At 50.2% G+C, this 27,500-nt stretch overlaps 1 protein-coding gene across 1 annotated transcript; it reads right to left on the bottom strand.

The window, feature by feature from the left end:
• Positions 1-17,947: 17,947 nt before the first annotated feature.
• On the bottom strand, positions 17,948-24,531 carry LOC111145350 (peptidylprolyl isomerase F). The gene is made up of 6 exons (XM_022500205.1): positions 24,292-24,531; positions 23,077-23,107; positions 22,473-22,561; positions 20,699-20,795; positions 20,091-20,166; positions 17,948-18,896 (listed from the first exon to the last, which is right to left on the bottom strand). The coding sequence occupies exons 1-6, from the start codon at positions 24,493-24,495 to the stop codon at positions 18,761-18,763; spliced, it is 633 nt and encodes a 210-aa protein (XP_022355913.1). The 5' UTR covers positions 24,496-24,531; the 3' UTR covers positions 17,948-18,760.
• Between the last annotated feature and the right edge of the window lie 2,969 nt (positions 24,532-27,500).

The following is a 27,500-nucleotide window of genomic DNA, read 5'->3' as shown; positions in this document are numbered from 1 at the left end:
CCTGTGGTCCCACCTGAGAGATGCTCGAGGACTTGGCCTGTGTCCTTAGGTCTTTAAAGCTCCCCAGAGAAGTCCCATGTACAAGGTTGAGAAATGCCAGGCTTTGAAATGGTCTCTTGCGGTCCTGTGGGGCCAGTGGTGATGTCAGGGGTGGGGAAGCCGGTGGACAGAGGCTCTGGCCACACTGGTGGCAACCCCCGCCCTTATCCTCAGCTCTGGCCAGGTACTGCTGTCTAAGAATGTGCTACTTGGAGGGGGGTGGTCCTAGAAAACCAGGTGGTTATGTGAAATTTTCCAATTTTAAATTTTGGCAACTAGTTTACTGAAATTATAGATAGTATATAGGTCAAATCATGTGTCCGCAGGCCAGCCCTCGCCTCCAGACTGCAGCCTCTGAGACAGAGCAGAGAAAAAGTGGGGATCCTTGGGATTAGGGGCCGCAGTGGGGGAGGAGCGGGGAACAGGCAGGAGCAGAGATCCCCGACTTCAGAAACAGGGAATGTTCCCCCTGTGTTATTTGGAGTGCCCAGTGAGTCCCAGAAGCCACCAGCCCTTCCCTGCTTGCTGGCACACTCAACCCCAGATGCCTGGCCTCAGTGTGGGTGACGTGGCTGACAGGGCCGGAGTCAACCTGAACTCGGAATCAGAGCTGAGCAGGGCAGTGGAGAAGGGGACCCAACCCTCACACGGTAGGAGGAGGAGGGGATATCTCCTCAGAGTGCCTGTGTGGTGCCTGCTGCCCTCCCCAGTAGGGATCCGAACAGATCTGAGCACCAGAACCCTGCCCTGTCAGAGTGCCCCTGTACCCCACAGCCCTGCCGCCTCTGGGGATAATGTTCGTCCACTTCTCTGAACCCTGGGCCTCCCCAGGGATAGTGTGGCGATCAGACAGATCAGAGGGCTTTGTAAGCACAAGGCCCAGTGCCTGGCTTGGCACCCAGGGGTTTCCCAGGGACGCGGTACCCTTAATGTCGTTGTCTGTGACTCAGGCAGAGACACCTTCCAGAGATCACACAGGAAGTCAGAGTGACACAGGAAGTCAGAGTGGGAGCCAAGCCTCCTGCCCAGGACCCCCAGGTCCACTGACCGGCCCTGCAGGCATCACAGGGCGCCCACTGTGCACCAGCTGGGGCTTTGGGGCGAACATTCGGTTCTCTGCCCTGGGGTGCCAGGGTGCTCGCGCCCATATGTGTGTTTGGTTTTGTCTTCCGTGGAAAGAAAACAAACCCAAGGCAAACACAGCCTGCATTTCGACATCTCCCAGAGCTGTGCAAACCAGTAATTCCCCTGGACAGGAAGGATTTCCGGTCAGACTTAATGTCCGTGTCCAGAGGCAGCTGGCTGCAAGGCCCCGGAGAGAGTGGACAGTCCACCTCAGAAAGGGGTGTCAGCGGGCTGGGGAAGGTGGCCCTGCGCTGGGCCGACTCCTGCCTCCCTCGGAAGCCGCACCCACTCGCACCCCTCACATTTCTGTCGGGGCCATGGTGAGGCCCCCAGGGAGGAAGGCTTGCCCAGGGTCACCCGGCAGGCAGGTGGCAGTGACAGAGTTTGAACCCCGAGTTCTCCATCCCCATGCAGGGGTGTGGAGGCAGCGCTGCACCTGAGCTCCAGGTCTAGGGCCCTGAGCTGTGGCTGGTCCCCACAATGAGCTGGGAGTCAGATCCCTGCCTGCCCTGACACCCTGACCCTTCTCCCCGGGGCCTGGGAAACCAGGGTCAGGGATCCAAACACCACCTCAAGCGGTTCCCAGGCCAGTGCTGCCTTGGCCAGGCTCCCCCATGGCTTCTGGGAGAGGGAGAAGGGGCAGGAGGGGCTGGGACAAGGGGGGCTGCCTGCTGGGGGAGGGCTGCCACCTCCAGAGTCAGGCATCTGGTTGTTCCCTGGAACTCTGTGCAGAGCCAGGAACAGTCTGTCCTCAGGCACAAAGGCCCCTCTAAACTCACTCACTTTATCCAGAGCTGTCAGAGGCCCCGCGCACACCTCGCCCCAACACACACATATTCACACACGTTCACACACATGCACTGACACCCGCCCACAGACACGCCCGGCTGTGGCCCGCAGCGAGTCCTGTCAGAGTGGGGAGCGGGCCTGTGTGGGAGCCAGAGCCCGGACCCAGCCCCCTCACAGCCCCCCAATCTGCCGGCCACCCCTGTCCTTGAAAAGTTTGGGGGCAACGAGGGGGAACACTGCTTCTGCCTCCGCCACCCCCAGGCCCAGCCAGGCCCAGCACCTGTACCTCCTCCCCCAGATCATTGCTCTTCCTTCTCTCCAGAGCCTTGCACGCAGGCCAGCACCTTCCCACATCCTGCATCTCGGCCAGGAAGGGAAGGGCACTTTCTCCTGTCCCCACGCAGTCCAAGCTGGGAGCCGAGCAGCCGTCCCCTCTACAGCTGCTGGGCGAGCCCCCGCCCCACCTCTGGTCACACCTGGAGGCCGGGCTGAGCCTCCAGGGCCCCTTCGCACAGCTCTTGCGTCCCCCCACCCCGGGCCATCTGAAGTCCAAGTCTGGGACTATGGCCCCTGCCCTGACCTCCATCTCTGCCTGCCCACCCTCATCCTGGCCGGGATTTGGGGTGAGACGGACTGGACACGGAACCACAGCTCATCAGCTGTCGTCCTGAGCAAGTCACTGCCCCCTCGGAGCCCCGGTTTCCTCTCTCCTAAGATGGGATAATGCCGGTCTGTCCCCCTGAAGGTCACTGTTAGGATTAAAAGGAGGCAGAGTGCTTGGCAGCGAGAATGTGCTCAGGAACCCGGCCTGTGCTGCCTCGGAAGTGGGCTCCCCAGGGTCCCCCACCACTCTGTGTTCTGAGACCTTCCCCTGGACCTGGTGGCAGAGGTGGAGCCCAGGCCTTGATTCTGGGAAGGGACTTGGATGTGTCGGTTCCTGGGGCAGGAGGCCATCCTCCTCTGCTCCCCAGGCACCCACACCCTGTTCAGGGCTGACTCGGCTTCTGCCTCAGTTTCCTCCTAGGGCTGAGGCAAGAGGCCTCTGCCTAAAATATATCTCCTCCTCTCCTTTGCAACCTGACCCCAGCCCCGCACCACAGTGGAGTCAGCTTCAAACCTTGTGGTCTTAATCTCTCTCCAGACATTTTCGCTGGTTTAGAAGCCCCGCCCCCCTAAGCCCCACCGCCTCTCAGGGCTCTCGAAACAATGGGCCGTTCTTGTGCTGCCCTCTAGTGGCTACATCTGAGAACAGCAACTTCCTGCAGGGGGAATTTTTTCTCCTTCCCAATTCTAGTAAGTCCTGACCTCATCTGCACAGGGCTACCTGCCTCATCGCTTATGCACCTAGGAACAATACTGTCAAGTGCTAATACTTGAGTTTTATTATAAAAATAATGCATGCACGATATGAAGTAGGTAAAACTCAGGGAAATAGGAACTAGGATGTGAAAATACCCAGTGGCCCAACTTTCCCCAGAGATCACTACTGTCAGGGGTTTGGCCATACTGTTCCACAGCCTTTTTGCTTCTGTAAATCTATGTGCGTGTGACGTACACACACACACACACACACACGTTAACGGGATTATACTTGACATGCTATTCTGTAACCAGCATTGTCTAAATCATCCTCTTGCCCTGTTAGCACACAGTCGGCCTCGTTTGTCTAACAGCTGATTGCACTTCTTTGTTGAGTAATGTATTTGTCATTTCCTTTTAGAATGATTTGAAGCATTATTGTTCATAAAAGTCAATCATTTTACCTTTTTAAAAAAGTTTTATTTGGGGGCACCTGAGTGGCTCAGTCGGTGAAGCATCTGCCTTCTGCTCAGGTCATGATCCCAGGGTCCTGGGGTCGAGTCCTGCATTGGGCTCCCTGCTCAGCGGGAGTCTGCTTCTCCCTCTCTTCTCCACTCATGCTCTCCTTTGCTCTTTCTTTCTTGCTCAAATAAATAAAATCTTTTTTAAAATAAATAAATAAATAAATAAATAAATAAAAGAAGAGTTTTTATTTAAACTCTAGTTAGTTAATGTACAATGTACTATTAGTTTCAGGTGTACAATATAGTGACTCGACACTTCCGTATAACACCTGTCGCTCATCATGACCGTCCCCATCCCCTATTCCACCCATCCCCCATCCCCCTCCTCTCTGGTAGCCACCAGTTTGTTCACTATAGTTAAAAGTCTGTTTCTTCATTCCCCTTTCTTTCTTTTTTTTCTTTCACTTTGCTCATTTGTTTTGTTTCTTAAATTCCACAAGAGTCAAATTATATGGTATTTGTCTTTCTCAGACGGATATTTTGATTAGCATAATGCACTCTGGCTCCATCCATGTCCTTACAAATGGCGAGAGCTCATTCTTTCTTATGGCTGAGTGAGATATATCCATATATCTTCTTTACCCACATATATATATCCACATATATCTTCTTTATCTTTTTCTTTATCAATTGTTGCACCCTTGGACTGTTTCCATAGTGTGGCTATTGTAGACAATGCTGTCGTAAACATTAGTGTGCATGTATCCCCATGAATTCGTATTTTTGTTTTAGAATTTACAAAGAATTTCGTATTCTTTGAGTAAATACCTAGTAGTACAATTGCTGGGTCCTAGGGTAGCTCTATTTTTAACTTTTTGAGAAACCTCCATGCTGTTTTCCAGAGTGGCTGCACCAGCTTGCATTCCCACCAACAGTGTAGGAGGGTTCCCCTTTCTCCGCATCCTCGCCCACACCTGTTGTTCTTTGTGTCACTGATTTGAGCCATCCTGACAGGTGTGAGGTGACATCTCCTTGTAGCTTTGATTTGCATTTCCTCAAGGATGAGTCATATTGAGCATCTTACCATGTGTTTGTTGTCCGTGAGTATGTTTCCTTTGGAAAAATGTCTATTCATGTCTTCTGCCCCTTTTTCAGTTGGGCTATTCTGTTTTGGGGTGTTGAGTTTAATAAGTTCTTTGTATATCTTGAATACTTACCCTTTATCAGGTAGGTCATTTGCAAATATCTTCTCCCATTCCATAGGTTGCCTTTTAGTTTTGGTGTTTCTTTTCGCTGTGCGGGAGCTTTGTATTTTGATGTAGCCCTGAGAGTTTATTTTTGCTTTTGTTTCCCTTGCCACAGAAGGCATATCTAGAAAGAAATTGCTATGGCTGATGTCAACAAGTTACTGCCGGTGTTCTCTTCTAGGACTTTTTATGGTTTCAGGTCTCACATTTGGGTCTTTAATCCGTTTCGAGTCTGTTTTTGCTTATGGTGCAAGAAAGTGGTCCAGTTTCCCAACACCATTTGTGGAAAAGACTTCTTTTCCCCATTGGATATTTTTTCCTGCTTTGTTGAAGATTAATTGAACATATAATTGCACGTTCGTTTCTGGGTTTTCTATCCTGTTCCATTGGTCTTTGTGTCTGTCTTTGTGCCAGTACCATGCTGTTTTCATCACTACAGTTTTGTTACGTTACTTGAAGTCCAGAAGTGTGATGCCTCCAGCTTTTTTTTTTTGAAGTCCAGAATTGTGATGCCTCCAGCTTTTTTTTTTTCCAAGGTTGCTTTGGCTATTTGGGGTCTTTTGTGGTTCCATACAAATTTTAGAATTGTTGGTGCATTTTGATAGGGATTGCATTAACTGCGTAGATTGCTTTGGGTAATAGAGACACTTTAACGATATTTGTTCTTCCAATCCTGGAGCATGGAATGTCTTTCCCTTTCTTTGTGTCATTTTCAGTTTCTTTCATCGGTGTTTGATAGTTCTCAGAGTACGGTCTTTCACCTCTGTGGTTAGATTTATTCCTCGGATCTTATTATTTTCGATGCAATCGTAAATGGGATTGGCTCCTTAATTTTTCTTTCTGCTGCTTCACTATTAGTGTATAGAAATGCAATAGATTTTTGTACATTGATCTTGTTGTATGCTGCAATTTCACTGAATTCATTTATTTGTTCTAGTAGTTTTTTGGCAGAGTTTTTCAGATTTTCTATATACGGTATCGTGGCTTCTGCAAATGGGGAAAGTCTGACTTCCTCCTTGTTGATCTGGATGCCCTTTATCTGTTGTCTGATCGCTGAGGCTGGGACTTCCAGTACTGTGTTGAATAAAAGCAGTGAGAGTGGACGGCCCCTGTCTTGTTCCTGACTGTAGAGGAAAAGCTCTCAGATTTTCCCCACTGAGGAGGATATTAGCTGTGAGTTTTTCATAGAAGGCCTTCATGATGTTGAGGTGTGTTCCCTCTAAACCTACTTTGTCGAGGGTTTTTATCAGGAATGGTGGTTGTACTTCGTCAAATGCTTTTCCTGCACCTGTTGAGAGGATCCCTATGGTTCTCAACCTTTTATGAATGTGACTTATCACGTTGATTGGTCGATCTTTTTTTCTTAATCGTCTTTCCGGTTTGTGCAGTCGGAAGGTCTGGGGTCAGGAGAGCCAGGATCTGACCTGACAGGTCTCTGTCCACTGTCATCGATCTCACCACTGTGCCTCTCCAGGCCCGTTTCCCCACCTACACAGCAGGGCATCCAGCTCCATCTAGAATCCTTCACTGTGACGACGGCTCTGGGCTGTGACCCCAGAGGCTGTCCTAGGATCACCCACACAGGTTTTGGGCTGGTGCAGGGAGGAGGCCTGGGGCCCAGTGGGAATGCGGACAGTTGCGGAGAAGGACAGGCTGGGGTGCTGCCCGCTGCCCCGTATTGGGTGAGGGAGAGTGAGCTCTGACGCACGCTCCTCTCCTGCAGCTGGCTGAGGGCCGCTGGGCTGGATGCCTTCTCTCGGGGGACACCGTGGGCATCTATAGCCTCTTCCTCCTCCCAGAGCTGACCTGTGTATCACCCAAGTAAGAAGAGAAAGTACTCTCCTCATAAACAACTCCAGCAATACAGAAGATTTCAGCTTCTGGGGTCAGAGAGACGGGAGTCACCCTCCCAGTTTAAACAACTAAATTAACGGACAAAATATGTGACACAATGGTGTCCGGCTGTTGGACAGAACAGGCATTCCTGAGAAAAGGGAAAAACAAGCAAATGGGGTGAGGCCTGTGGTTGCGGAGCGTGCTGCCTGGACGGTCTCCGGTTGCCGAGCCAGGCGGGGGAAGCCACACAGCCCAGCCAGCTCCTTTACTTGAGGAACTCAGGGAGCAGAGGCTACATAGAGTTTTCAGAGCAGAACATTGGAGAGAAGGGCGCCTGGGTGGCTCAGTGGGTTAAGCCTCTGCCTTCGGCTCAGGTCATGATCTCAGGGCCCTGGGATCAAGTCCTACATCGGGCTCTCTGCTCAGCGGGGAGCCTGCTTCTCCCCCCACCCCCCACCCCTCTGCCTGCTGCTCTGCTTGCTTGTGCGCTCTCTCTGTCAAATAAATAAATAAAATCTTAAAAAAAAAAAAAGAACACTGGAAAGAAGACAGCTGCACTGAGAATGGGAAGTGACGTGGAGAGGAGGAAGATCCCACAGAGAGGTCTCCAGACCCGTGCAGAGGCCCTCACCCAGTTAGCTGAGAACAGATCGGTGCATATGTGTGAGGAGATGACCCAAAGCTGACCAAAGGACCGCTCCCCAGCCCAGAAGGAACAGGTAAAACCAAATCCCCAAAGTTCCCAGGAGGACATAAATGGTTGGAGTCCTCACCAGCCAGATCAGGAAACCTCATAATAAACAGGGCAGACCACTGAGAACCACATGACCTCAGAAAGGAGACTAAATTAGTCCTTCCCTAAAGGGTGAGCTCATCTCTTCAACAAAGCTCAAAACCAAGCCTCAAAGAAATAAAACGGCCTCCAAATAACTTACTTGCATTCCGCAACAAAGCTTAAGAATGTTTACAGGAACACAACGATATCCAAAACATTTTAATGAGGTAAAATGTCTGGCATCCATTAAAAGTTAGGCATATAAAGAAGTAGAAATAAGTAAAAACAGACACAGAAATCACACAGATAATGGATGAGTAGACATTAAAGCAGTTGTTGTAACTGGATTCTGTATTTTCAAGAAGGTAGAGGAAAGCATAGACATGTTAAAAAGAAACATGGTAACAATATTTTTAAATACCTCAAACTTTTAGTGATGAAAATTTTTTTCTGATACAAAAAATACACTGGAAATTAACAGCAAATAAAAAGAAGAAAGGATTAGTAAAACCTGTACTTCCTCTGCGTTAGGCCCACCTGTCTGCTTAACCTGGCCTTAGACCGAGCATTTGTTTAAGAATAAAACTATGGTGGTGGTCTGGAAAAGAAAGAAAGAAAGGGAGGGAGGGAGGGGAGAAGAGAGGAAGGGAAGGAGGAATAAAGGAACGAAGGAAGGAGGAGAGAGAGAGAGAGAGAAAGAAAGAGAAAGGAAGGAAGGAAGAAAAGAGAAAAGATTAGGGAACTTGATGACATAGTTATAGACACTATCCAAAATGAAATGCACCAAGATAAAAAGACGGGGAAAAAAAAGAACAGGGCATCAATGAGATGTGGGCAACTCCTGTTGTTCAAATTAGGAATCCCCAAAGGAGAGGAAGAACAGAACAATATATGAAGAAATAATTAACTAAAAATTTTCAAAATTTGTGCAATCTATAAATCAAAGGAGGACAATAAACCCAAGAAATATATAAAGAAAACCATATATTGCACCATAATCCAATTGCTTAAAATCAGGTAGAAAATCATAAAAGAAGATAGAAGGAAATGGGTACATTACATACAGAAGAACAAAGATTAAAATTGTACCATGCTTCTCATAAGGGGGAAAAAAACATCTAAGCCAGAAGACAGGGAAGCAGCATCTTTAAATTACTTAGAGGAGAAACTGTCAACCTAGAATTTTAACTCAGCAAAAATATCTCTGCAAATCCCAAATCTGATAAAGGACCTGTGTCTAGAATATATAAAGAGCTCTTACAACTCAACAATATAAAGACAAATAACCCAATTTAAAAACAAAGGATCTGAGTAGACATTTCTTCAAAGAAGATGTACAAATGGCCAATAAACACATGAAAAGATGCTCAACATCCTCAGTAAAATCAAAACTGAAATGAGATAATATTTTACACCAACTAGGATGGCGAGAATTGAAAAGATAGATAATCAGAGGTGTGGTGAGGCTGTAGGGGAACTGAAACTCTCATACACGGCTGGTGAAAATGTAAAATTCTGTTGCAACTTTGAAAAACAGTTTGGCAGTTCCTCAAAACAGTAAAAAGATAATTACTATATGATCCAGTGATTCTTACATTATATGTAAAGCAGTACAATATATTTGCAGGTAATCTGTGGTAAGTTAAACTATATATTGTAGCCCTAGAGAAACCACTAAAAATATAAAATGAAGACTTAAGTCTAATAAGTCAATAAAAATGGGATCATTTGAGAGAAGAAAAGCTCAATCCAAAAAAAAAAAAAAAAAAAGGGAACAAAAAGCAGATGGGACAAAGAGAAAATAAATAGCATGATGGTCAACTTAAATCTAATGATGTTGATAATTACATTCAATATAAATGGTTTAAACATTTAGTTGAGTGGCAGAGATTGTCAGACTGGATAAGAAAGCAAAGCTCAATGCAACACATGTGATCCTTTTCTCTTAGCTCTAAATTCTCCCTTGCCCTGTTTGTGATACTCGAAGAGTTCTCCTTTGCCATCTGGAATTATATTAAACTTTGTCAATAGAGGGCACTGGAGAGACATTTTATTCTTTAGAGTTCTCTTTCCCCTTAGTAGATAAACCCATGTTATGGTTATTTTTTTTTTTTTATTCAGTTATAGTTAACATAGTGTGTTATATTAGGTGCAGGTATATAATATAGTGATTCAACAGTTCTATACATTTCTCAGTGCTCACCACGACAGGTGTACCCTTAATACCCTTGATCACCCATTCCCCTGCCCACCTCCCCTCTGGCAACCATGTTTGTTCTCTGTATTTAAGAGTCTGTTTTTTTGTTTGTTTCTTAAATTCCACATACGAGCAAAAACTTAAGGTATTTGTCTTTCTTTGACTGACTCATTTCACTTTATACCTTCTATGTCCATCCAAGTTGTTACAAATGGCAAAATTTTATTCTTTTTTATGGCTGAGTAGTATTCCACGGTGTATATATACCACATCTTCTTTATCCATTCAACTAGCAATGGATAATTGCTATTGTAAATAATGCTGTAATAAACATAGGGGTGCATATATCTTTTCAAAGTAGTGTTTTCATTTTCTTTGGATAAATACCCAGTAGTAGAATTACTGGATCATATGTTAATTCTATTTAAAAATTTTTTTTGGAACCTCCATATTGCCTTCCACAGTGGCTGCACCAGTGTGCATTCCCACCAACAGTGCAAGAGGGTTCCCGTTTCTCCACATCCTAACACTTATTGTTTCTGATGTTTTTGATTTTGGCCATTCTGACAGGTGTGAGGTGATATCTCGTTGTGGTTTTCATTTGCATTTCCCTGATGATTAGCAATATTGAGTATCTTCTCATGTGTCTGTTAGCCATCTGTATTTCTTCTTTGAAAAAAGTGTCTATTTAGATCCCCTGCCCATTTTTAAAATGGATTATAGATTTTTGGTGTTGAGTTGTAGAAGTTCTTTATATATTTTGGATACTAACCCCTTATTGGATACAACATTTGCAAATATCTTCTCCCATTCAGTAGGCTGCCTTTTGTTTTGTTGATGGTTTCCTTTGCTGTGCAAAAGTGTTTTATTTTGGTGTAGTCCCAATAGTTTAATTTTGCTTTTGTTTCCCTTGCCTCAAGAGGAATACCTAGAAAAATGTTTCTACAGCTGTTGTCAAATTACCACCTATGTATTCTTCTAGGAATTGTATGGTTTCAGGTCTCACATTTAGGTCTTTCAACCATTTTGAGTTTACTTTTGTGTATGGTGTAAGAAACTGGCCCACTTTCATTCTTTGGCATTCTGTAGCTGTCCTTATTTTCCCAACACAGTTTATTAAAGAGACTGTCTTTTCCCTATTGTATATTCTTGCCTCCTTTGCCATAAATTAATTGATCATAAGAGCATGGGTGTATTTCTGGACTCTCTATTCTGTTCCATTAATCTATGTGTATTCTTGTGCCAGTATATAAATTTTATATTCAACCTTCCCTGTTAGAATTATTGGGTTGTTTCTCTATCAGGTTTGGACCCTGACCAATATAGAATTAACACTGGCCAGTGGTCTAGGAAATAACAAAGATGGGATTTAGAGATTTGTTTGGCTGTGTCTTTGGGCTTGAAGGCAGCTCTGAACTACCTGCCAGTGGGAAATGGAATGCTAGCAACGCATGGCATGCTGTGACATCACAATGAATCACGTTATCTCTTGTGATTATGTGACGAGAGAAGCATGTGCCTTGGGAGGCCGGGTGGCTGCCCCACTTGACTATTACAGCAGCAATGATGACCATAAGGACTGTGATGTGGGATGAATTATTCTGAGCATACTTGACAGTTCACCAAAAGAAAATGACAAATTCTCAGCTTAAGTTCTGGTCAAGAACCACGAAGCTTCTATAACAACTCTAAAAAGATTCTCTCATTTCTTACAGACACTAGGCTGATATCCCTTAAAATCAAACAAACATTTAATGGTGCAGCTTGCTGAATTAAATTTCGATTCATATCTTAAATTAATATAAACTCATAGTCTCCCTAAGTTTTTCATGTGAAAGGGCAAGAATGGGATCCTGAAATTTGTAACAGGGACATCTGATTGCATCGAAATAAGACTAACTTGACCCCTCACGTCATTCCACCCCTCCCTGAGCAGTGGAAGTAGCTTCCCTTCTGTGTCAGAGAGGAACAGGCTTCCTTGCTTACAAACACTGTGAGCACTTCCTCCGGGCAGGTGCTTGGAAATGCAATGCCCAAGACCCACCACCACCAGTCCCATAACTAGTTCATTCCTCAGCACTTTCCAGAGGAACAGGAGGACCCAGAGAAAACAGGTCATACACCCAAAGAATTAATTGTGAGACTTCACGAATACGTATATATATATATTTAAATATATATATATATTTAAAAATTTTATTTATTTATTTATTTATTTGACAGAGAAAGAGATACCACAAGTAGACAGAGAGTCAGGCAGAGACAGGGAGAAGCAGGCTCCCCACTGAACAGAGAGCCAGATGTGGGGCTTGATCCCAGGACCTGAGACCATGACCTGAGCTGAAGGCAGAATCTTAACCCACTGAGCCAAACTGGCACCAGCTAATATATATTTTTAAGCGTATATATTGAGCTATGGTTCACGTGTCATACAATTCAATCATTTAAAGTGCACGATTCGATGGTTTTTAGTCTAGGCACAGAGACAGGCAACCACAAGAAGAGCCCATTTTAGGAGATTTCCATCATTGCATTAAGAAACCTCATACAACTTACCTATCACCCACTTATTCCCCCACTGACACAAACTTCTTCAGCTTAGGTAACCACTAATCCACTTCCTGCCTTGATAGATTTTTCCCGTCCTGAACATTTCATATGAATGAAATTATATACAAAAACTAATCATGTGCTTTATGGTGACTAACATAACACAATCAAATAAATAAATAAACTTTAAAAATTAAAAAAAAAAAAAAGAAATCATATAGTTTGTGGTCTGGGACTGGCTTCTTTCACTCAGTATAATGTTTTCAAACTTTTCCCAGGTGGTAGCACGGGTCAGCACCTCATTCCTTCTTTTTTTTTTTTTTTTTTTTCTCATTCCTTCTTATAGCCAAATAACATTGCACCGTGCGTGGGGCGCCTGGGTGGTTCCGTTGGTTAAAGCTTCTGCCTTCGGCTCAGGTCATGATCCCAGGGTCCTAGGATCGAGCCCCACATCAGGCTCTCTGCTCAGCGGGGAGCCTGCTTCCCCCCCTCTCTCTGCCTGCCTCTGCCTACTTGTGATATCTCTCTCTCTGCCAAATAAATAAATAAAATCTTCAAAAAAAAACAAAAACACAACATTACACCGTGCAGACATACCAGTTTTGATCCGTTTGCTCATTGTGGAACACTTGGATTGTTTCCACTTCTGACCGTTATCAATAATGCTCCTGCAAGCGTTAGCATAAAAGTCACTGTGTAGAAGTTCATTTCTCTCCGATGTATACCCCGGAGTGGACTTGGTGACTCTGCGCAGTCATCTCAGGAAATGCCGGACTGTTTTCCAAAGCAGGTGGACTCTGTTACGTCCTAGCATCAGTAATCGGTTTCTCCCATTGCATGGCTTTTCACTCTCTGGATGGCGTCCTCTGCGGCACAAACATTTTTAATTCTAATTAAAATGAAGCCTAATTTATCTGTTTGTTTGTGTTTTTCTTTTGTTGATGATACATTGGTGTCGTATCCATAATCCTTCGGCAAATCAGATACATTCCTCAGCAGTGCTGTCTTTACTCTTGAGCTCATCTGAGGATGTCTCCATTTCTGGGGTCGTTTTTGGTATATATACATATCTTTTTTCTTTTTTTCCCTTGTAGCGTCTCCACTAGACTCTTTCTTATAATTTCTGCTAAAGTTACTCCCCATCTGTTTGTGCATGTTGTCCATCTTTCTCCTACTAGATACTTCCACATAGTAATCCCAGTTATTTTAATGTCCCCCCTCTGGGAGGGTTGTAGTTGAGTCTGATTCTGTTGATGGCTTTAGTGACCAACAGTGTTTCTTCCTTGAATGCTGAACGTTACTTGAACAATAGAAGAGACAGCAGTGTGGTGTACACTCTGGCCAACGGGCGTGCTGCTCTGTATTTTGAGTCTATTGTGGGAAATTAGTCGATGGAGGCAGAAGTTGAGCTGGGTTTGGGTTGTGTCATCACTGTCCTTCCTTTTGGAGCCCCGTGGACTCCTATAGCAGCGGCCAACTGTCCTTGGGGAGAAGTCGGGGTGTGGAAGGCTTTGTCTCAATGTTTGTACCCCACTTTCAGCTCAGTGTGGCATAGAAGGTATCTGTCTCTATGCCTTTCCTTCCCCGCAAGCTGGGAAGGTGGAGGGAGGGGGGCACGTGGTCCTGGTCTGGCTTCAGTCTTAGGTATGTCTTGGGTGTGCGTCTGTTCCTCTCCAGGGGTAGCTGATTTCCGGTTGGTACCTGAATGGGTTCTCAGGCCCTGGTTGGCTTCTTGTCCTTCCCAGGGGGTTAGAGGATGTTCTATTCTACCTTTCCCCCACTCAGCATGAACTTTTACCTCTTCCTGGGGATGAAGGGAATGCTGCCCTTTCCCTAGCGAATTAAGAATTTTGCTTCATAGGAGAACATCTGAGGAAGTGAGCAAGGCCTCATGCCAGGAACTGTAGATCACTGTGGACTGTCAGCAGCGAGGCAGGTCTCAGGCCTTTCTCCTGAGCATCTGGCGGAGGCCTGGCTGGGGGAGACACCCTGCGAGCCAATGTGAACTTGCTCTGTGCACAGGGGGCTCCAGCCATTCCAGACAAATCGGCCCTCCTTTGCCCTTACAATTAAATAAAATTTTACTGGATTTCATCTTCCTCACTTGTCCTGTGGCCGGGTCTTTCTGCAGTGCTCTGCCACAGGTGAGATGGTTTGGCTGTCCTCTCTCCTCGGAACTCAGATGACCTAGTTGCCTTTCTGATGAACTCAAGAGAAGTCACGACTTCATAGCTTACCCACCCTTCTATTGTTGTTGGGGCAACAATGTTTCTTGTGGCTTCTCTATCCTAAGCCAATGCAGAACCCATAGCAATTATTAATATAATAGGGTTACGGGTAATTTAGATTCTCTATTTTATATTTATGGAACTTTTGAATTTTTACAAGTGTATTTGGTTTTACAAGAAAAGAAAAATGAGCTGGGATTCTTCAGAGAAACCGAACCAATAGTGTGTGTGTGTGTGTGTGTGTGTGTGTGTGTATAAAACAGGATTTATTATAAGGAATTGGCTCACATAATTATGGGGGCTGAGGAGTTCCAAGATCTGCAGTTGGCAAGCTGGAAACCCTGAAGAGCCGTTGGTGTAGCTCCAGTCCAAGTCTGAAGGCCTGGAAATCGGGAGCACCGATGTGTGGAAGCTCCACTCCAACAGCCAGCATACTGGAGCCCCAAGAAGAGCAGATGTTTCGGTTGGGGGGCAGAAGGCTGACGTTCCAGCACAATTAGGTAGGAGTTCTTCTTACTCAGCCTTTGGTTCTATTCTGGTCTTTAACCAACTGGATGAGCCCCACCCACCAACTGGAAAGTTAATCCCCTTCAGAAACACCCTCACAGACACATCCAGAATAATGCTTGACCCAATGTCTGGGCCCCCCATGGCTCATTCAAATTGACACATAAAATTAACCATCATAGTGTTACAATAATAATAATAGTACCATCATAATTCTGGACAGCCTCATAAGGCTGAGACTGATCTGGGAGGCTCAGTGGTGCCAAGACTTTCTCTATCCACCCTGTTCCAGTGGCCTGGACACCCAACTGACTTCTGGCTTCCAGAAGCCACTCATTGAGAAATGTTGTCCAGTCTGAACCCACATAAGCCGGACCCTTCTCTTGATGACAAAGGAAGAGCTGAGGCCACCACACAGAGGTCCGCCCCTCAAAGGCACCTCACTGCCCCGAGGCCTTAGGAAGCCATGTTTGCTAGCCCTAGGAAGAGCAGTGGCCCACAAAGCTTGGGCTGGATAGGTGGCCCCGCCTCACCATCCCAGAGTCACAAGGCACTTTCTGAAAGTGGAGGGCTTGCTCCAGATTCCCAGAGCTTCCAGCAAAAAGTGTTTCCAGAAGCAACCAAGGACACTAGTGGTCTGGTGGTTTCCTTTTGAGTCTCGCCCACCCTGGCCTGTGCTCAAATTCTCAAACCTTCGAACTATTATTTTAAAATTCAGATTCCTAGATCCTACCCATGGAGATCTGTATTCAATAGGTCTCAGGTGTGGCCCAGGACTCTTCATGCGTTACCACCCCCCAGGACTCCTGGGAAATATTCACAGACATTCCTTTTCATGGAGCAACATGCTAGAGTCCAGAAGTGTGTTAAATTCCCCACATCCCCACACGTGCTCCACGAAGGGAGTCAGACGCAGAAAGCAAATCTTCCATGACTCCATATATACCAAGTCCCAGAATAGGCAAGAGGCGCGTACGGTGACAGGACTCAGTGGCAGCCCCGGAAGGCACATAGGGACGACGCTGGAGAGGTGGAAATGTTCTAGAACTTCATCTGTTGTGTGAATTTGTCAAAAGGGATGGAGCTGTACACTTAAATATGTGAGTTCTGTTATATGCAAACCATACCTCAGCGAAGTCATTTTGAAAAGCTTGTCAGATGTTACCTCAGAAAAACGATATTTCAGATGTTTACACACCGGGCTCCCATGACGTCACGGGATCACATCCGAGAGCATGTGTGTGACTCACTGCTTCTTTCATGTGTTAGGTGCCGCGTGCCAATAAGTCACCCTCTTATCTGTGTATCAGGCTCCCGCTTGATCCAGGAAGACCAGCCCAGGCCCCCGAGCAGGGTGCTTAGGAAAGAACTGGAGAGTGGAGTGAGGGGCCCCATCTTCAGGAAACTCCGAGTTTGGGCAGTTCTTGCATTCCAGTCCCCTGTGCCATACCGCACTCCTCTGGATGGAGGGACGGACACACACACACACACACACACACACACACACACACACACACACTCTGTGCTCATGGAAAAGGAAAGGCTCTGTGGGGTCAGCACAAGCCCCACGGGCTCTGTGACCAAAATGCCTCAGAAATCACCATGGGGTTGACTGGCCACAACTTGAGGGGAGGCCCCTCATGCTTGCCACCAGCACCACTGTTTCCCTAGGGTCCCAGAGGTCAGGAGAAAACTCCACAGGGACAGAAGTTGTGGCTCTGACCTCAGAAATCATGAGCTTTGAATGTGGGGATCAGAGGACCAAGGGGCATTGGGGGAGGCCCCCACAGGGAGCCCTCTGGATTGGCGTGTCCGAGGTTCTAAGCCCGTTCTGCCAACCAACTCGCAGGGTTGCCTGGGGCCATGGTGACCCCGCTGGGGCCTCAGTTCCCCCATCTGTAAAATGTTGGACTGGATGATTAATTACCAATTATTATCACCATTATCATGATTACTGTTGGGTTCAAGATCCCTCTCTTCAAATGAAACCCCTTGTAGAGCTCCAATAAGAAAAAAGAGGGTATCTGATTGAAAATGGGGTGTAGGGGCCCATGTCTCCCCCTTGTTCTGAGGACCCTACAGCTCTTAAGAATTGTTTAAAAAGTACTAGTCTAGCTGGGCTCCTAGTCCTTGCAACTGAGCTCTGGAAACTGCCCTCATGGAAACCCTCCAGGACTCCAAACGGCCCAACTCCAGCCACTGTGACCTCAGAATGACAGGAAGCACACATAACCGGACCCTGGGAACCCCAAGGTGAAATAACTCTGTTCATATTATGAGCAGAATACAATGATTCTACTACTCGAACTGCCATCGCTGGCCTGCCCTCCCACTCCCCAGTCTGCCTTCCCCGTCACCTCAGAATCACCTAGAATTCCAAATGTAAGCAGCAAATCTAGGATAGTCAACTCCACACCTAACTTCTGATGATCACAGATCCTTCTCTAAGACTCTGACATGGGAAATGTCATCATCTGTCACTCCAGAGCACGCATTAAAATGATGGGCCAGGCCCCATGCTGCGCACTTTGCACGGATCACCTTGGCCTCTCTCCACCTTGTGAGCCAGGCATTACTGCTACCCCATTTTGCAGCTGAGGAAAACAGACTCGGGGTCACCAAGAGGTGGAGCTGGGATTCTGGCGGGTGGGGGGTCAGCCAGTGCTCACAGCCAGGCTATGGGTTCTAAGATATCTTGTCTGAGCCCATCTCATCTCTGAGGATAACAGCACCACCCTTGGTTGCTGGAGTGATTAAATGAGATGGTCCAAGTAAAAACCCTCAGGGTAGCCCAGACGTGTGTGTGGTAACTCAGTAAAGATTGGGTCCAAATACTTGAGCTGTAAACCCTGCTTCCTAAAACCACCAGACACCAGACAGTCTTCTACAGAAAATAGGATTTATTTTCACATTTCAAGTGAACACAAATAAATGTCCCACAAGTGTATTACATACAAAATCAGTAGATTTATTAACCACAGAAAAATCAAAGCCCTCCAGAAAAGACATGTCCGGGCCACTTCCATTCTTCACCAACTCACGGACTGGGCACAGTTCATGGTGGTTTGTTCCCAGGTTCGTCTGCATCTGCCCCCACGGTCTCCCCTCAAAACCACAGCAGCAAACCAAAAGGATTCACAGTGGCTGGGATAAGTGCTGTGGCTGTGGCCCCTTCACTAAAGCCCCAATCGTGTTCCAAAGGCCAAGCTCTGGGGTTCCGTGGCTTCAGCCACCAACTGGGGTCCTGCCACAGCACAGGGCAGTTAGTGTCACAGCTTCGTCTCTAGGCAATCTTGTTAATTGAATTATTTCAATTAGAAGAGATATAATGGCCCTTTTGCAACAGCTGGCCTTCCCCCCCTCAGTCGAGGAAAGGGCAGCAACCTGTCCCTGAAGCTAAGCCATCACCACCCCAATGTCCAAGGCACGGGTGACCTTGGGCTGGCCAGATGAGGAGTGGTGATATCACATCTGTGATGGGTGTCTAGAAATGGGGCGGTGAGGGAGGGTGGACGCTGGGGAAGCAGCATGGCGGGCCTGGTAGAGATCTGATGCTCAGGAGAGGTCTCGCTCCAGCACATAGTGATGGTGGAAGGCGCACAGGCACCCGGACGGGGCACCGCTGCTGGCGCCTGAGGTGGCCGCCTAGGTTAGTCAACATGAGTGCAGCTACTACCGGCCTAGCGCCCTGTGGCCGTGGCCAGTTAGCTCAGTTGGCCGCAGTCCGTGATGACGATCTTCTTGGACGTTTTCCCACTCCTGGAACCGAAAGATTCTATTTTCTTCACGACATCCATTCCCTCTTTGACGTGGCCAAACACGACATGTTTGCCGTCCAACCTGTGAGTCGAGCCAGGTAAGAGTAAGAGTAGTGCAATGTCACCCAATGTCATGGTCACCTGGTCGTGGAACTATTTAGCAGAGATGGCAATTCTGAAAGGGACCCACACGGAAAATCTGGACCCTGCCCTCACAGCTCTGGCACGAGGCCTTGCTGAGCGCCCCCAAACAGACCAGAGGGTCTCTCCTTTCTGGGGCCTGTGCTGCCTCCTCTGCCGTGTGACCTTGTCCTGGGCCACTTAACCTGAATCCTGGTAACCTCATCTACGAAAAGTGAATTATTCTTGTTCTGCACAGGGAGATAACAGGGTGTTAAACTCCTCCCAGGAAATAAGAAGTCCGTGTAAATGGAACAATCTTAATGGTCACGAGTGACAAGGTAAGAGCCAAGACAGCACGTGTGGCTCTCTCCATCTGAGAGACTTTCAAGAATCTAAACAGCCCCTTAGTCCAGTGCCAGCAAGGCCAAAACTGGTTACCACCTGGGGCAGAACTGCAGGACCCATCAGAGGTTCCATGGAAGTAGCAAAGGGCAGGAAGAGCCAGCAGGCACCTGCCCAGCCCTGACATCTGTGTCCCTTCTGGCCTGGGGGCTAGAGACAACCAGGACCAATCTATCACTCAGGTCTCTCTAAAGTCCTAGGAAATGGGCTTTGTGAAGTCTTAGCTCTTGTCCAGCTAATGTCTCCTCAACCCCATATGCCTCAGGGCTAGGATGCAGGGAACTCTGGACAGAGGAACTTATTAGGTAGTGGGACAGCGACCAGGGAAGACACCTCTAAAATCCACAGGCAAGTGGGCCACAGACCTCCATGGTGCGTTCCAAGATCAAGGTAAGCCGGGAAACAACAGGTTAAACCAAGCAAATAGGCTTCCACCACAGGCCACCTTGAGGCCCGTGAGTTCTACAGTATGTCCCAGACGGATGTGGTACAAGTCCTTTGGCACAACACATGGAGGAAATTCCAACTGACAGCAAACAGAAGCCTAACACAGACACAGTTCTAAGAACAACCCAAATTCCCCCTCAGTCCTTTCATGAACTTTACCTTCTCCCACAGGGACACACATCCCAGCGGAGGGCTGCCGCCCCAGAGTATGGTCCAGCCTCATGCTACCCTCCCCCGGAAGCACACAAACCCTTTTCTGACTTCAAGGCCAGCCCTCATGTGGAGCCCGGGGCAAGGAACTCACCAGTCTGTCTTTATGGTGCAGATGAAGAACTGGGAGCCGTTGGTGTTGGGGCCTGCGTTCGCCATGGACAGGACACCTACAGAACAGGCAGGAGTGAGCCAGGCTGCCCCAGGAGGCCCCTCACTGGGGAACCATTCACAAGAGCAGACAATTTCCAGCACAGCAAGGACACTGGGGTCTGACGGTCCTGGAGCTTGAAGAGCATAAGCAGGGCCCAGAGGATGACTGGCTCCCTGGGGCCCATCCCCCCTGTGCTGCCACAGGAAGGACAGGGCCTTGTGGAAGCTCTCCATGGCAGAGCCAGCATGGGAGTTTGGCGCACTGCATGCTGGGTCTTAAACGTGACACAATGCTAGGTTTTGCTGAAAGGCTTTCTCCCCAGCTTCTCAAAGAAAGACTTGTTTTTAAACGGAGAGCTCAACACGACAAAGCTCCAGGAAAACCAACACTCCAACCCAGAGTGCTGAAGGAGGGAAGGGGCATCGCTGGGTATCGGGAAATCGGTCCCGGCCTCCCAACTGTGGTGGGCATGGTGGGCCGGGTAGGCAGGCCAGCAGCCGGGTCAGAGCTCAGGGCACTCAGAACGGGGAATGGTGGCCCCCACTCACCTGGTCCCACATGCTTCAGTGTGAAGTTCTCATCAGGAAAGCGGCTTCCATAAATGGACTTGCCCCCGGTGCCATTGTGGTTGGTGAAGTCTCCCGCCTGTGAGCACAGAGCACCTTCTGAGCAGCCAACCACCAGAGCTGGCAGGAGAAGGCTGCTGTGGTGCAGGGACGTGGCCCCCAACCCACTTGGGGCCTACCCAGCCAGAAGCCCCGCAGGCCAAGGGGTCAGAAAACAACCAAAGATGTCCGGACTCCTAGCTTCAATGTTTTCTGCCATTAATCACTACCCTACCTTCCAAATGATCCACTTTTTAATTTGGGCAGGTTTTTTAAAAGACTTTCACAGGATCGAATAGCTATTCTGCAATGATTTGTAGATAGTGACCTAGAATTTTCTACCTACAGCTCTTGGAGGGGAGACAAGGAGGAGACCAGGGAGTCCGTGTTCCCAAGTATGGTCTGGAGGGGCGGGGGGAGCAGCAGCTGGCACAGAGCCAATTCCCTATGCTGAGCCCCACTTCTCCCCCATCACCAGGCCTCGCGGCCTCCCTACACCTTGCAGACCCAGGACGGAGTCCCCCCGGGTCTGGCATCCCTCCTCACAGCTTGCCCGAGGTTTCCAAGGGAACGGTGGCCGGAAGAGCCCAGCCCCTGGCCAAGGACTCACGGCTATCTTCCTGAGATATGGCCTTCAGGTGAGAGAGATGACCCGACCAGCCTGACCTAAGCACCCACAAATGCCAGTAAGGTGTCCTCAGACAGGATGATTCAAAACCCTGGCCTCAGCCTCCCGTGCCACCAACTCATGCCTCAGAGAGCCCTCCAGCCTTGGAAGGGCCCGCTCCTGCCAGCTGCTGTTCAGAGGAAGACCCTCACCCGGCTCAGGACAGTGCCTTCAGCTTCTTCTTCATCCACTGCCTCCCTCAGGCAGAGCTGGGAGGGCCTCTGCGGCAGAGAGCCACAGGCCTAGCCAGGCATGTCCCACAGCCACAGCCTCCCTTCCTGTCCCTGCAGTCATCACATTGGACACATCAGCAGGCCCAGCCCCAACCCACCGCCACTCACTGCAGAGGATGACAGCCCCAGGGAGGAGTGGAGGGAATGGGGCAGAGAACTCTGGGCAGGAAGGACTTCAAAGAGATCATGACACTCATGTCCCTGCCTCTATGGCCTGCTGGCCTCAAGACACCAACCCCTGTCTTACGGGGCCTGATCTAACAGAGGACAACCCCCAGCATAGCTGGGGTCCTGACTCTGGGAAGTTCTTGCTGTCCTCCTCTATCCCCAAACTTCTGACACAGCCTTACTGAGGTTTTTGAAAAAACAGGCAGCACACATGACTAAAGAACATTCATTTAACCAAGAAAGATGCCCCGCTCTAAAGGAGAAGCTCCGAGTCCAGACCCATGCGTTCTTGTTGGAGCCGTCTCCCTCCCTCCCTCCCAACCTCCCACGCCAAGCACTCAGTGGGACACACAAGGGCACGTGGCCGGAGACGGCCTAAATACGCTGATCCTGCAAAGCCTGAAGATCTACTCCCCGCCCCCATGCACAGCTGGATCTCAATGCCGGTTCCCTGCCAGCCCATCCTGCCCCTGGCTCTGTTGCTCAACCGCCAGGGCCACCCAACCCACTCCACCCTCTCTGAGTGAGAAGACGGGCCAAGAGAGTAATGCGTCCTCTCCATTCAGTATCTCACAACCACCCTATAAGGTGGCCCCTGCTGTCCCCCCCGCCCACCAACAGGGAAGTGAGGCAGACAGGGCTGCTGTACCTGACACATGAAGGATGGAATCACTCTGTGGAAAGTAGAGCCTTTGTAGCCGAAGCCCTTCTCCCCGGTACACAGGGCTCTAAAGTTCTCTGAGGGTTGAAGGAAGACAGAGATCAGCAGGGCCAGGCCTCAACTCCAGGGTCACAACTTGTTCAAGCCAGCACCCTTTTACCCCCCAGGAGGTGAACAGGGGGTAGAAAGACCCCATGCCTGCTCCCTGGGTCTGTTCTGGCTGTGCTACCCAGGGCAGGTCACCTTCTCACAGCTCAGTGTCCCAGTGTCCAAGCACTGTGACAAGAGCACAGGCTCCTGGCAGGGAATCCCCAGGCCATGCAGCCACTGCCCCACTGGGCACCAAAAGGGAGGAAGGGGTCCCGGTGGAAATTTATATAAGGCTATACTGGACTGGTGGGCAGGGCCAACACCGAGGCTCAGAGAGGGACAGAAAGTTGCCACAGGGTTACCCAGCAGCTGAGCCTCATGTGGAACTCTCATCTGGTTGTGGGTCTTGGTGCCCCAACTCCTCTCACCATCCCACCCATCTGGCCTGGCCCCTCTCTCTTCCATCTAGACCAGACTCAGAATGCCCCAAGTCCCGTCTTACCTGCTGTTTTTGGGACGACATCTGCCTTCAGCTGTGGGGAGGGAAGGGGCCAAGAGAAGATGGTCAGTCCAGAAGTAGGTGATAGAAGAAACCTCCTCACCAACCAACCCCCACAGCGGCTAAGGAGCCCCATCCACTTGCGGGGCTCCCAGCCCTCGGCAGGAGGCAGCCAGGGCAGCTATCATCTCCGCCAGTTGTTTCCTGAACCCAGGCTGGGAGGAGGCAGCCTCAGTTTCCCTAGCTATCAGAAGAGATGACAGTGCCATCCTGGCCTACTACCAGGGGCAAAACTGGCAGAGCTTATACAGCTTGACCCCAAGCATCAGAGACTCAGGGCCGGGAGAGGTGCCAGTCCAAGCTCAATGCACAGAGGGAAAACAGGCTTCAAGGCAGGGGAGTGGGTGGGTGGGTAAGGAGAGGTTAGAGCCCCATCTAAGCAGGCCTCTTGAGTCCAAGCTTCAAAAGCCACCCTGGCACAAAACCACAAAATAAAGGGGAGTAAGGAGAGTGGTCTCCATTTTCCAGAAGGGAAACTGAGGCCTACCAGAGGTTCCTCTGTTCAAAAGAGGGTCTGGCTTGAGAGCCACACCTGAGCTTCCCCATTTGTTCCCCCTACTTGTTTCTTACTTTGTGAGTCCGGGAGCGTGGCGGGGTTGGAGTTGGGATGCAGGTCCCCTGGGCACTCTACCCCGACTTGCGGGGGGCCGTCCGGGTCCGTCTGGGGGTAGAAGCCCCCAAGGCCCGCCCTGCAGGAGAGGAGGCCGGCTGGCCTGAAACCACCTCTGCTCCTGCCCCAGCGCGGGGAGGCGGGGTGAGTCCCACCGAGGGGGCGGGGCCGGCACCGCATTACGCAAGGGCAGCCACGTGAGCACCCCGCCCGCCCGCTGCCCAGACCCTCGAGCCCCCTCGACACCCAACCTCGAGCTCCCGGGTCTGGGCGCTGACCCCGCGAGGTCGCAGGACCTCTCCCCGACCTCGGGGCCAGCCAGCACGGCCGGGATCCCACAGTCCCCGATCTGACCTTGAGCTTTCTCCTCCACACTTGCCCTCCCTCCCGCCTCCACTACTCCAAAGTGCCGAGAGGATACCGGAAGAGACCAATCTGATGCCCCCCTCTAGGGATGGGGAAACTGAGGCCCATGGCCAGGTGTGGGAGGCAAGGTCTCCCAGCCAGTTGGGCACAGCGCCGGGCGCGTCCCCGTGCAGTACGCTCACCTCCAGCACCACGCGACCGAGCGGCTGCCCGTCGGCGCCCACGTCCAGGTACACGAGCGGATTCCGGGAGGAAGAGGACGAGTCGCGGGAGCCGCCGCCGCTGCTGCTGCTGCTGCAGGCGCGGACCGCGGGGAGGCGCAGCGGCGCGGAGCGCGAGACGGGGAGCAGGCCGAGCAGGCGGGGACCGCAGCGCAGCGCCAGCATCGCGGCTGCGGGTCGGGGCGGGAGAGCGGCGGCAGGAGCGGAGGCGGCGGAAGCGACGGCTACGCGCGCAGAGGTTGGAGTCAGCCACTGCCCCGCGCCTCCGTCTTTATTGGTCGGGCCGGCCTCGAGGCCCCGCCCCCATCCGCACTGCACGCCCCCTCCGGGCCTGTTCGCGGGCGACCCCTGGCGGCCGTAGCGGGCGGCACAGCCAGGCGGCTGGGGCGACGGAGCGTGAGCTCCTTGCAACCGGTTCCCCAAGGACCAGAGACCTGAGGGGCAGACAGGACCTGGCAAAAGGGGGTCGGTTCCATTTTGTAAGCGTCCCAGATTAAAAACAGAGAGAGGGAAGTATGCTAAAACGTGGTTAACTCCAAAATAAGGGCATCCATATGTTTTTATTTGAATATAACAAAAATCTCCGTTTGAGCCCCTGTATAGGCCTCCCCTCCACCCATAGACCCTGCAGACGGAGAGATCAAGAGAGACAGTGGGTGAGAGACAAAGAAGGTGGAGGTGAGAGGTGGACAAGAGTGAGAGGTGCAGGAGGACACAGGCAGGGACCCCTCCCCTGCTGACCACAGGCCTCCGAGTCCTAGTCTGGCCCTTTATCCAGATGCTTCTGGACACCAGATCGTCTTCCCACACAACTGGAACTCAGCAGGTCCCAGCGGGCTCTGGCGGGGCTCCAGCTCTCCACGGGGTTGGGTCCGATGCCCCCTCCCCAATGCCATAGGCGGACAGTTCTGGACCCTAGCAACAGGATCAGCTGGCTGCTGGCTTCCCTCCCACCCCAGTCACCCCAAGAACACACCTGCAGGTCACACAGTACAGGGGTGATTCCACAGGGAATGCAAGGAAAAGTGAAAAGGTAAGGCAGGAAGAGAAGGGGAGCTGAGAACCCTGGTGAGGAGAATTTACCCCACGTGTTGAGGGGCTTCATAGAAGCGTGGTAGGGGTGGGGGTCCACAGTTGGTAAATAATAGGGGCCCAGGCAGAGCATCTCACCAAACACCTGTGCTCTCCAGATGGGAAATAAGGACCCAGAGTGAGGAAGGCACAGCCTGGGACTAGGAGCACCCTGCACCTTTCCCTGTCAGCCTGCACCTGTCAGACCTCTCTGAGCCTCAGTTTCCCCACTGGAGAATCAAGATGGGGTGGTAGTCCTTACTCTGCTTCTTCCTAGGTCTGTTTCAAGGGTAACATGAGCAAGAGAGAGAGGCGTGTGTCGACCGTTAAGTGCTGTGCTGTGAGCATCAGTGATGGATGGGATCTAGACTGTCTTCGCTTCAGGTCTAGGGCTGCGACAGCAGTGGGTCTCAGCTGCAGGGGCTCAGAGGTCCAAGGGGCCCAAGAAGAGGGTGGAGGCTGAACCTTAGGGTGTGGGCTTGAACTGAGACCTGAATCAGCTCCTGGGAAGGGGTAAGACGGCAAAATGCTGGCCCGAGTAAGTTCGTGAGGTTAAAGCAGCATGTCTTAGGCTCATTAGAATTCTGGCCTTGGCCCTTTCCTAGAAGTTTACAGTCCGCTTCTCTTCTCCTGGCCCAGGAGGAGCCTGGTCACTCAGTGATGGCCCAGCTGCATCTTGGAGCCCAGAGGCTCCCCAGGGTCCAGCCCAGGATGGAGCCTCACTTTCTAATGATTATCATGCCCTGAAGTAGAGCAGGGCTGAATGGGGAGTCGGCTTGCCCCCTGCCCCATCTGGGGCCCTCAGGAGTCTCCCAGATCCCCCCCACCCCCCAGCCCCGCATCAGTGCATACTGTCGATTTGAAAGAGGAAGAGAGGAACCACCTCCCATGTCGGTTCCAGTTCCTTCGTTCACACAGCCCTTCGCTACACCGGGTGGATTAATGGTGCCCTGTGGTCCTTCAAGCCTGCTCCTCAGGGGAAGCCTCCGTCTATCCCCTACCCCAACGAAACCTGAGCAGCCCTAACCCAGGGAAGAGCTGCCTTCATTCACTCAAGCACTTTAGCTCTTGGAGCCCTTCCCCGGCCCTTAGTGTGTCTGCTTCCCCACCATAGCCTGGGTGGCAGTTCCATTTTGCAGGTGGGGAAGGAAAGTCCTAAGAGACAAGAGAGTGAGTTGCCTGGGGCTGGAGGGTTGGAGCTGGGAGGACTCTGATCCCAGGGCCAGGGTGTACTGCATAGGCCAGATCCTTCCCGCTGCCATCATGGAGCTGGGAATGGGGTGGGGAGGGCAAGAGAGACAATCCAAGGACAGACAACACAGCAAGAGAGAGGCTGAGGAGTTAGCCAGAGGAGGCTGTGGAACTCAAGGGACAGGGAAGATGGTTCCTGCCTGGGGGGATCAGCCTGGACACAACCACATTTGAGGGGGCAGAGACACAAAGATGTCCCCAGAGGGGGAATGAGCCAGAGGCAGGCCAGGGTACCTTCAAGGAAAGGCTGCAATGTTGACCATAAGCTGAAAGCCTGGGGTGTGGGTAGGGGGAAATCACAGAGGGTCCTGAAGGCCAGGCTGAGGTATAACGTTATTGGATAGCACTGGGGAGCCATGGATGGTGCAGTGCCCCCATCCCTACGACTCCAGACTGAGAACTAGCCTCATTCACTCATGTTACTCCTACCCCCTTTGAAAAATCAAATGTCATCACTCCCTCCTGCTTAAGCCGAAGAAATTTCCACCTTCCCCACAGGCTGAGCTGTGATGTCATCCTTACTTGTACTGTCCTCAGCGGCATCAGGAGGAGGGATGGTCCCTGGGCTGAGCCCCGAACGGAAGCATGCCCAGCCCTCGAGGACTCCCGGCCCAGGTGAGACTGGGCAGGTGTCAGCACTCAGATGGCTCTGAGGCTATTTATAGATTCTGTGTCATCCTCAGAAACAGCAGTTTCTCTCCACTCGGCTAAAGTGGCTTCTCATTCAGGATGTTAATGGCTTTTGTCACCTGGGGATCCTGTGGGATTACTTTAGGTATCATAGAGCCAAAGAACAGACAGGTCACGCTGACATTCAGGAGTGACAAATTCAGACACCTAGGGGGCCA

This window comes from Enhydra lutris, unplaced genomic scaffold, assembly GCF_002288905.1.
Source record: "Enhydra lutris kenyoni isolate GAN:26980312 unplaced genomic scaffold, ASM228890v2 scaffoldscaffold12, whole genome shotgun sequence".
NCBI classification, from domain to species: Eukaryota; Metazoa; Chordata; class Mammalia; order Carnivora; family Mustelidae; genus Enhydra; species Enhydra lutris.
This window is presented reverse-complemented; position numbering and strand designations above follow the sequence as displayed.

Excerpts from the sequence above, each read along its gene's own strand:
- LOC111145350 (XM_022500205.1), bottom strand. The coding sequence starts at position 24,495 with ATGCTGGCGCTGCGCTGCGGTCCCCGCCTGCTCGGCCTGCTCCCCGTC. Across the intron at positions 23,108-24,291 it reads TCGGTCGCGTGGTGCTGGAG|CTGAAGGCAGATGTCGTCCC; the intron begins GTGAGCGTACTG and ends CCCTCCCCACAG. Across the intron at positions 20,796-22,472 it reads TTCCATCCTTCATGTGTCAG|GCGGGAGACTTCACCAACCA; the intron begins GTACAGCAGCCC and ends CTGTGCTCACAG.